We start from the raw sequence: 11,194 nt of genomic DNA, 5'->3' as shown, positions 1-11,194 counted from the left end.
AGACGGTCCAGAGTTGTTGATGGACCTCCAAAATGGATTACAGCGACCAGAATTTGTTTATTTTCAATAAATTGGTGAAAGAGGAATGTTTCGGGGAGTTTTTTTTTCAAATAAATTTTTTTTTTGGTCTTTATTTTTTTCTATTACTGACTGGGTTAGTGATGTCGGGTATCTGTTTAGATGCCGTGACATCACTAACCCCAGGGCTTGATGCTAGGTGACATTACAGCTGGTATCAACCCCGTATATTACCCCGTTTGCCACCGCACCAGGGCGCGGGATGAGCTTGGGCGAAGCGCCAGGATTGGCGCATATAATGGATGCGCCACTTCTGGGGTGGCTGCGGCCTGCTATTTTTAAGCTGGGAAGAGTCCAATAACCATGGCTCTTCCCACCCTGAGAATACCAGACCCCAGCTGTCCGCTTCACCTTGGCTGGTGATCTAATTTGGGGGGGACCCCACGTTTGTTTGTTTGTTTTTTTTTAAAAAAACGCCTGGGGAGCCCTTCAAATTGATCACCAGACAAGGTGAAGCTGTCAGCTGTGGTTTGCAGGCTACAGCTGTCTGCTTTACCCTAGCTGGCTATCAAAAATAGGGGGGACCCCACGTCGTTTATTTTAATTATTAATTTTTTGGGGGGCTAAATACAAGGCTAGGCACCCTTTAGTGCAGTGGTTCTCAACCTTTCTAATGCCGTGACCCCGCAATACAGTTCCTCATGTTGCGATGACCCCCAACCCAAAAAATAATTTTGGTGGCTACTTTAAAACTGTAATTTTGCTAGTTATGATTCGGAATGTAAATATCTGATATGCATTATGTATTCTCATTGCTACAAATCAAACAATTTAAAAAATCACAAAAACAATTATATGTTGAGAAATATTTATTACGAATTCCAATAAATAACATTTCACCATGGCATAGCATGGGTTTAAATATAACAACAAACAACAGTGCAATATTTTGCTACAGTATGCTGCCAAATTCAGTGAGATCGTTGTGGTTGCTTCTTGCTTACCAATTCAGAAATTCTTGGGGCAGTCTTTGCAAGGGCACAGCGAAGATGATTTCCCACAACAAGTCTACTTCGGTATTTAGACTTGATTACCAGCAATCTTGAAAACCCTGTTTCGCAAAGATATGTTGTTGGAAAAGGAAGAAGAAGGCGCAGCACACTCTCAGACAGAATAGGATATAACTGTAAATTCTTAATCCAGAATTTTGTCAGTGGCATTGTAGAGAAATCTGTTCTCGCTGCATCATTGTTAATTAGGTCGATGAACTCTTCTTGCGCTGTCTCCGGAACATCTTCAACTTTCACTGTGAATGGACTTCTGGCAAGGGCAAATGGGGTGTCAGGTAGATTAGGAAAGTATGATGAAATTTCCTCTGAAAGCATGTGCAAATGTTCTTTCACAGAAGTTATCATCATAATTTTGTTGTCTGGCTCAATGTCATGTTCCTCAAAGAAGGAAACATGTAAATTTTATTTTTATCCAATTTATCTTTCCAAAGCTGAAGTTTCATTTGGAATGATCTAATTTTTTCAGACAAATCGAGGCACGTCGCATTTGGTCCTTGCAGTGATAAATTTAAGTCATTCAAGATGACAAAGATGTCCACCAAGTAAGCTATTTTCTGCAGCTCAGTTATATCGCTAAACAGTGCTTCGAATTGCGGTCTTGCTTTCTGATTAAAAAACGTTTTCAGTTCCTCACGAAGCTCAAAGACACGTTTTAAAACTTTTCCTCTTGACAACCATCTGACTTCAGTGTGAAATAACAGAGCATTGTTTGGCGCATCTAGATCGTTGCACAGTTGGCAAAACAGCCGACTGTTTAAGGCGCTCGACTTAACAAAATTGACACGTTATGACGCTTTTCATTACTTCTTGTAAATCTTGCGGCAGTGTCTTAGTCGCTAATATTTGGCGATGTATCATACAGTGTGTTCCGATTGCTTTTGGCGATTCATTTTGTACCAAACGCTGAAATCCTGAGCGACATCCTAGCATAGCAGGAGCGCCATCTGTGCATACACCGCAAACCTTTTCCCAGGAGATGTAATGCAGTTTTAGAAAAGAACCAACTGCATCAAAAACATCATGTGCAGTTGTTGTTTCAAGCGGTTTGCAAAAAAGAAACTCATCTTTAAAGTCGCCATCATTAATATACCTTGCGTAAACCAACAACTGTGCACAGTTTGCCACGTCTGTAGATTCGTCAAGCTGGATACTGAATATTGGTAGTGGTGCAGATTTAATTTCCTGGATCACCTGATCAAGAATATCAGCAGACATGTCCTCTATTCTTCTGCGGACAGTGTCATTAGATAAGGAAATTGCATTCAATTTCTGGACATATTCATTTCCAATTATCACTCGAACTATGTCTTTTGCAGCTGGCAACAGTAAATCCTCACCAATGGTGTGAGGTTTCATAGCTCTGGCAATTCTGAGTGCCACCAAATATGACGCTTCAACAGCTGCTACCTTGTGTTTATGGTACTGGCCACCAGTGTCAAATTTAGATTTCTTGAGTCCATCAGTTTTGCTTCTAAAATAGCTGATATCCTTGCTAGCAAAGAGTGGATGCTTGCTATCAAAATGCCGTTTTAGTTTGTTCGGCTTCATAGATTCAGCTGAGAGAACTTCACAACAAATAACACATTGTGGTTTCTCAATTCCTGCTGTAATTATTGAGGTAAAACCATACTGCAAGAAATCCTCAGTGTATTTTCTTTTCTTAATATTCTTTTCTACACGATTCATTGTCATGAGACGGTTTGCTAAAGAAAAAATAAAAGATAGTCACGTCTAAAGAGCTTGTTAAAGTTTCCTATTATTTACTATTCCCTGTGTTGTCTTCTATTACACACCTGTTACTATGACCAGGGGGCCGTATTCACATGCTTAAAGCGCACCTGTCACCCCCCCTGGACCCTATGAAGCTGCTGCCATTACCTTGTGGGTGCAGTGAATAGCATCCTAATACATCTTTTCTTATCTTCTTCATCCTCAGGAATGCTCAGAAATTCATCTTTATAATCTTCTTGGCTTGTTCTTTACACTTTCAGGACCTGCGGGTCATGTGATAAAGTCCTTTACCCCTCTGTGTGCAGGAGGCTGGAAGGTCCTTCTCCACCTGGCTCCTTTCATGATTAACTCCCCTACACACCTGTTTAACCCACCTACGGGCAGAGGCCTACCGTGCCCAATGGGTAAGACAGCCCTGCCATTAATTAGACATCCTTCCTTATTACAGGGATAATTCTCCATTTGTCACTTCTTTTAGGTTTCCTATAGCTGGGTCAGCAAGCTCCATCCCTCAGCTCTTGTGAACATTTCTCATAGAAAGCCTCCCTCCAGATTCATCCAGTTCCCCCCTATCCCACAGTCAGTGCATAAAAGTATAAAACAGGACATTCTGCTTTAAATGACCAGTTATTGAGCCACAAAAATAACTGGTAGATTCCCAATGTCTGGGAGTCTTACTTGTTACTCCGGAGGGGATGGGGGAAGTGTCTGTCCGGGGGCACACTGTAACACAGTGATGGCGGCGGATCACTGCTGGGTACCGAACGGCTCCTTTATGGCGTGCTCTCCCGCAGCCCTTCAAGCCGATTACCGATGCCGGCAGCCGCGTTCGTCCTGCGTCCCTGGATTCCGTTGCCAGATACGTGCCACAGATTCCGGATCTGTCCTGGCTGCACCAAACAAGAAGGGGGGACGTCGGAAGTTGGTATCTCCCTAGATCCGATACGCGATCGATTCATTTTCCTGCGGGGATCCCAAAGCTATGCCGGGAGTAAAGCTAGCAGTCCTGGCATACGGGGGAAGGTGGATGGGGAGGTGAGAGAGGTGGCGACCCCTGTGTTTTGGTCGTTCGACCCCCCTAGGGGTCGCGACCCCCAGGTTGAGAACCGCTGCTTTAGTGCCACATGAAAGGCACTAAAGGGCGCCAGCTTAGAATATGCAGGGGGGTGGGATGTTATATATGTTTGACATCTATCCATTCATCCATTGTAGCATTTTAGGCTGTGTGCCCACAATCAGGGTTTGCAGCGTTTTGGGAGCAGTGTTTTCCCTGAGTCCATAACGCAGCGTTGTGCAGTAGAAGTACAGTGAAAGGATTTTTAGAAATCCCATGCCCACTGTGCTTCTTTTCTCCGCAGCATACACTGACCTGTGGCGCAGCTTCCCGAGCCTCAGCATGTCAATTTATGCTGCGGAGACAAGAGTGTTCTCTGCAGGTAGCATAGAGCTCCACAGCAGCCTGAACCCAAATCGTGGGCATGGGCAGCTGCGTTCTCCCATGGACAACACTCACATCTCTGCAGGAAGGCTGACACTGTGTACTAGACGCCGTGTCGCTGGATCATGGCCACATAGCCTAACAGTGAGAAATTTGTTGCTACAGCAACATTTTTGTGAAGTACCTGTGGATTCAAAATGCTTACTATACTCCTGAATAAAATCCAGTTTCCAAAATGGGGTCACTTGTGGGGGGTTTCTGCTGTATAGGTACCCAAGAGGCCCTGCTAATGTGACATGGTGCCCGCAATTTATTTCAACTTTTCCAGAATTCAAATGGTGCTCCTTCCATTCCAAGCCCTCCCATTTATCCAAACAGAAGTTTTTGGCCACATGTGGGGTATCCCTGTGCTCATAAGACATTGGAAAACAACCTGTTGGGTCCACGGTGTGTTGTTGCCTCTTGAAAAAGTAACATAAAAAGCAACATTTTTGTGAAAAAAATGAAAATTTTCAATATGGCAACCTAAGCTTATCAAATTCTGTGAAGTACTCTTGGATTCAAACTGCTCACTATACACCTAGATAAAAGCCTAGATAAAGGTCTAGTTTCCAAAATGGCGTCACGTGTGAGGGGTTTCTTCTGTTTAGGTACCTTAGCGGACCTGTAAATGCAACATGGTGCCCGCAATCTATTTCAGCCAAATTTGCTTTCCAAAATTCAAATATTGCTCCTTCTGTTCCGAGCCCTCCCATTTGTCCAAACAGAGGTTTCTGACCACATGTGGGGTATCGGCGCGCTCATAAGAAAGTGGGGAACAAGTTTTGGGGTTCATTTTGTTGTGCTATTTCTACTAAAAGTGAATAAATTTGGGTTAGAGCAACATTTGTAGGTAAAATTTAATTTTTGCTTTTTTTCATTCCACATTGCTTTTGTTCATGTGAAGCACCTGAAGGGTTAATAAACTTCTTGAATGTGATTTTGAGTACTTTGGGGGGGTGCAGTTTTTAGAATGGTGTCACTTTTGGGTATTTTCTGTCATCTAGGCCAATCAAAGTCACTTCAAATGTGATGTGGTCCCTAAAAAAATGGTTTTGTAAATTTTGATGTAAAAATGAGAAATCGCTGATAAACTTTGAACTCTTCTAACTTCCTAACAAAAAAAAAATTTTGTTTCCAAAATTGTGCTGATGTAAAGTAGACATGTGGGAAATGTTATTTATTAACTATTTTGTGTCACAGAAATCTCTGGTTTAACGGTATAAAAATTCAAAAGTTGAAAATTGCTAAATTTTCAGAATTTTTGCCAAAATTCAATTTTTTTCATAAATAAACGCAAAAAATATTGTCCTAAATTTGGTACTAACATGAAGTCCAATATGTGACGAAAAAACAGTCTCAGAATCATCGGGATCCGTTGAAGCGTTCCAGAGTTATAACCTCATGAAGTGACATTGGTCAGAATTGCAAAATTTGGTCTGGTCATTAAGGTGAAAATTAGCTCGGTCACTAAGGGGTTAAGCTACTTTGTAACCAGTTTGGCAGTATTCTTCGTGTTATTGTCCATTTGAAAGACCCATTGATGCTCAAGTTTTCAATTCCTGGCTGATGTCTTGAGATGTTGCTTCAGTATTGCCACAATCTTCTTTCTTCAGTATGTCATCTATTTTGTGAAGCGCACCAGTCCCTCCTGTAGCAAAACAACCCAACAACATGATGCTGCCATCCCCATGTTTCACAGTTGAGATGGTGTTCTTAGGCTTCAAATCTTCTCCCTTTTTCCTCCAAAAATAACGATGGTCATTATAGCCAAGCAGAATAATTTTAGCTTTGTCAGTACCGGTCTCCAAAAATTAAAGTTATTTGTTCCGGTGTGCATTTTTCAAACAATCTAGTTTTATATTTCTTTTGGAGTAATGGCTTTTTCCTGGCAGAATGGCCTTATTGATACAGTATTTGTTTCACTGTGGACAATGGCACAATCTTACCAGCTTCTGCCAGCATCTTCACAAGGTCTTTTTCTTTTGTTCTTGGCTTGATATGCACATGTCTGACCAAAGCGCATTCATCTCTGGTACACAAAACCCATCTTCTTCCAGAGCGGTATGATGGTTGGACATTCTCATCTTGTTTGTATTTGAATATATTGTTTGTACAGATAAACAAGGCACCTTCAGATATCTGTAAACTGCATCCAAGGATGAACCAGATTTGTGCAAGTCCACAATTCTCTTCCTGAGACCATGGCTGATTTCTTTTGACTTTCCCATGATGCTACACAAAGAAGCAGTGTGTTTCAGGTTTGCATAAAAATATATCCACCGGTATGTCTCTAATTAAAGGCCCAGTCACACTAAACAACTTACCGACGATCCCAACAACGATACAACCTGATAGGGATCGCTGGTAAGTTGCTAGCAGGTCGCTGGCGAGATGTCACACTAAGCGACGCTCCAGCGATCCCACCAGCAACCTAACCTGGCAGGGATCGCTGGAGCGTCGCTACATGTGGAAGCATGCTGGGCTTGGTAACTAAGGTAAATATCGGGTAACCAACCCGATATTTACCTTGGTTACCAGCGCACACCGCTTAGCGCTGGCTCCCTGCACACCTAGCCACAGTACACATCGGGTTAATTACCCGATGTGTACTCTGCTACGTGTGCAGGCAGCCGGCTTCTGCGGACACTGGTAACCATGGTAAACATCGAGTAACCAAGAAGCCCTTCCCTTGGTTACCCGATATTTACCTTCGTTACCAGCGTCCGCCGCTCTCACACTGCCAGTGCCGGCTCCCTGTTCCCTGCACTCCTAGCCACAGTACAAATCGGGTTAATTACCCGATGTGTACTCCAGCTACGTGTGCAGGGAGCCGGCACTCGCTGCGTGAGAGTGGCGGACGCTGGTAACGAAGGTAAATATCGGGTAACCAAGGAAAGGGCTTCTTGGTTACCCGATATTTACTTTGGTTACCAGCGTCCGCAGAAGTCGGCTCCCTGCTCACTGCACATTTAGTTGTTGCTCTGTCGCTGTCACACACAGCGATGTGTGCTTCACAGCGGGAGAGCAACAACTAAAAAATGGTCCAGGACATTCAGCAACAACCAACGACCTCACAGCAGGGGCCAGGTTGTCGCTGGAGGTCACACACAGCAACATCGCTAGCAAGTTGTGCCTCAGCAGCGATGTTGCTAGCGATGTTGCTTAGTGTGACGGTACCTTAACACATATGTTGCCAATAAACATATCAGAAGCTTCCAAAGACATGACATCGTCATATGGGCTGTCCCATATTTTTTAAAGGCATACTTCTCTTAGTGCATGTAAACATTTGACTTTGATGAAAGTAATAAAAATGCCTTAAAACATTCTCCCTCTCATTATTCTGACATTTGGCAAATATAAATAACTTTGGTTCCTAACTGACCTAAAATGGGAAAAGTTTATTTTTAGTGAGAAAAACATGATATTTAGATATTGCATAGAAAATTCTGGTTTCAACTGTACATAAACTCACTCCTGAGAGACTGGAGTAGCGATGCGCTAACATGTGACTTTTTAAAAAAAAAATGGTATTTCATGAAACTGTATAACATGTGGAAAAGTGACATTTATGTAAAAATAAGAAAACAAAAGACAACCTCGAAAATGACAAATTGTTTAATGAATTTGTAGCATAGCACAAAGTCACTAATATTACCTTCAGTGATGTCAATTACCATAAGGTCAAAAAATTCAGGACCTTTATTTTTGCAGTTATCTTTTATTTACTGAATGTCAGGAGTTAGATTCCTGTTCCTTAAAACTCCAATTTTCTCTGCATCCTTAAGGTCCAGTCACATATAACGAGATCGTTAATGAGATTGTTACTACGTCACAGTTTTCAGATCGTTGTGAGATCGTTGGTGAGATGTCACACAGTCATTTCCCAATGACTTTAGTAACAGTGCAGCGACCTGTATAACGATCTCGTTGGTCGTTGGGACCCTGTCACACAGCAGCTATGTAACGATTCCAACCTCAAATAGGGGCGTAGTGTTTGAAGCTGTAAGCCACATAGGCGTGCATATGAGTCGCCTTTTCCACACCTTTCCGCTCCGATTGGTGGCCAATAATGCATTGATTAGGCGGCCGGCCTAGAAGGCAACTTTGTATCGCTTCATTCTTTGTCCCTTTTTGAGCCTTGCTTTGAGGATAGAACCTGCGACTTCAGCTTCGATCCGAAAAGCAAGCAAGCAAGCAATCGGGAACAAAGTACGAATGAATCCGGGTGTATTCGCAGGTTCTATCCTCAAAGCAAGGCTCAAAAAGGAACAAAGCATGAAGCGATACCCAATCAGAACACAGTACTGTTCTCAGCGCCAACCAATCAGTGCCGAGGGGTCGCGGAAAAGGTGACGCAACTACACGCCTACGTGTCACACTTTAAGTTCTTATCTAGGTAGTTAACGAGATCGTTGGTAGGTGTCAAACATACAGATCCATCCTGCCCAGCTGGACTCAAACGAGCCAAAAATAGCCCAAGACATTCAGCATTGACCAACAATCTCACAGCAGGGAGCGGATTGTTGGTACGTGTCAAACATAACGAGATCGCTGGCTGATGAAGTTGTTGTTTGGTCACAGAAACTGACGTAGCAATGATGTCGTTAGCGATCTCGTTATCTGTGAAGTGGCCTTTAGTGGCTTCTCAGACTTCAGCAAATATTTGTGGTTTGTGTTGTTTGTCCTGGTTATCCAGAAGTCAGAACGTAAATCAGTCAGATATCCTATAAAGCCCCTAATTTCTCATATAAAATATCCCTTTTAGAGTTCACTTTGCGTTCAATGTGGTCTAGTACATTTTTTGAAGCTAAAAACAGAAAATGGGGAGCTCCTCGACTATTAAGGATGCAAACTCTGGGGCGTGGCTATGGTCTGGAGCTAGGAGGAAGTGTGTTTGTGGCAAGCTCCGTTATCCTGAAGGCGAATCCTGCTGATATACCGATGGGGGAGGCTGTGATTGTCCCCCTAGGGGCCCCTGGAGAGGAGTACAGGCAGAGGAGCGCTCGGAGGTGCGGTGCGACTGTCAGGAGAACTAGGAGCGGTCACAGACGCTGGAGCCTTGCTGAGCATTCAGGCAGCGGTGGCCATAGAGGACCGTGGAGTGGGCCCGGCAGGAAGAATGTGATAAGAACTTACCTGCTGCAGAACTCCGAGCTTCACTGTGTTATCTCTGCAGCCTTCACTGTGTTATCTCTGCAGCCGGGAGGAGAAGAGACACTGGCAGGCAGACGCCAGACTGGTAATTGCTTTACAGCAGGTGCGGTGTCCCTGGGTCCTAGTGCCCTCCAGCTTCATCTTCTCCCTGTGCCTTAGAGGAGGGGGCGCTCCGGAGCTGTACAGGAGATCCCTGGGAGCGAATATCAGCCGGGAGGGAGAGAGGAGACAAGATGGGGCCACCCAGAGGTGTGGGGAAGGCTTCACAAGATGGCGCCACAGGTGCTGGAGTGGTGGGAAAAGGAGGCAGATCTGCAGCACAGCAGAAAGCTGCTGCAGCATGCCTGGCTCAATTTGCCAGACAACTCCCCAGGTCCGGAACCCGGCACTAAAGGGACAGCCTCCGGGTCACCCCAAGCTAGGCAGCAGCGGCAGGAGAGGACCCAGGAATTGCAGGACCCACAGGCCATAATGAGGAGGAAGAGATCCTGTCTCCACCTTCCCCATCGCAGCTTACAGATGGATTGCAGCAAAAATCCTCTCAATTAAACTCCTCGGCCCAGGAAAGTGCAGATCTCCAAAAAGAACCCACTTTGTCTGATATCATGGCAGCTATAGGAGTCTGCAACGCCTCCCTCAATAACCTCACATTTCAAGTGGGCTGCCTCACTAGAGACTTGGCTGGTGTGAGAAGAGATATGAAGATATGAAACAACAGGCTGAAAGAACCACAGCCCTGGAGGAGAGAGTGAGCGAAATGGATGATGTACTATGGCCCATGTCGCAAAAAATGCAGGTGTATGGCAGAAATATTGACGCCATCCAAGCTAAAACAGGACGACCTGGAGACCCGCCTGCGCAGAAGTAACATCCGTCTAGTGGGAGTGCCGGAGAGAGAGGAGGGAACACGACCTGCTGAATATTTTGAAGATTGGATTATACAGACTTTTGGAAAGGACACGTTAACCCCGTTATTTGCCATTGAGCGGGCTCATAGGGTCCCTACCAAACCCCTCCGCGCACGGTGCTTATGAAGATCCTGCACTACAGAGATAGAGATAACATTCTAAGAGCAGCAAGAAATATCCCAACCCTCTCTATAAATGGTCAGAAAGTGTCGCTTTTTCCTGACTACTCGGCAGAGGTCCAAAGAAAGAGGGCACAGTTTCTGGACATTAAACGATGACTACGCCAGCTGGATATACCCTATTCAATGCTGTACCCTGCACGACTCAGAGTGGTAGCTATGAATTCTACACATTTTTTTGAAGCTCCTAAGGACGCACAGAGCTGGTTGGATCAACATGAGAAAAACATCCGGGATTCAAGGAAACGACGGAGCCCACCTGCTGAATGAAGCGGATTTCTGTTCCATGACGACAACTATACTCGGGTGATAATCTTACACGAAGGACTGGTTATACACTGTACTTCCTAATTCAAAGTCTGTCTCCCGGGGCTGCTTATGGTCCACGGGCTCCCTTTGGCTTCCCCTCTGTAGATGGTGTTTCCCCTCTCTCCCTCTACTCTTTTTTTTTTTCCCCCTTTCCCTCATTCTCACCTTTATAACTATATATTTGGGATGCGGGGAGAGGTGCGGTTTTATGAACAGCAAAGGGGGAAATTTGTTGTGGTTACATTACATTGCTGAATACAGGTATGTCCCCCGGGACTCTCTTTGGTCCACGGGCTTCATTGACTGTTCTCCCTCGCTCCCCCCTCTCCCTTCCTCGCCCTC

General features: G+C 44.5%; 1 protein-coding gene across 1 annotated transcript; it reads right to left on the bottom strand.

Annotated features, from left to right (window-relative positions):
- Window positions 1-989: 989 nt before the first annotated feature.
- Window positions 990-2,774, bottom strand: LOC142249274 (zinc finger BED domain-containing protein 5-like). Its single transcript, XM_075320897.1, is given in 3 exon segments — window positions 990-1,480; window positions 1,483-1,871; window positions 1,873-2,774. Coding segments are annotated over 3 exon segments (1,782 nt in total).
- Between the last annotated feature and the right edge of the window lie 8,420 nt (window positions 2,775-11,194).

This window comes from Anomaloglossus baeobatrachus, chromosome 8 (assembly GCF_048569485.1).
Source record: "Anomaloglossus baeobatrachus isolate aAnoBae1 chromosome 8, aAnoBae1.hap1, whole genome shotgun sequence".
Taxonomy (NCBI): domain Eukaryota; kingdom Metazoa; phylum Chordata; class Amphibia; order Anura; family Aromobatidae; genus Anomaloglossus; species Anomaloglossus baeobatrachus.
The sequence above is the reverse complement of the archived record's forward strand: the minus strand, read 5'-3'. Positions and strand labels throughout refer to the sequence as shown.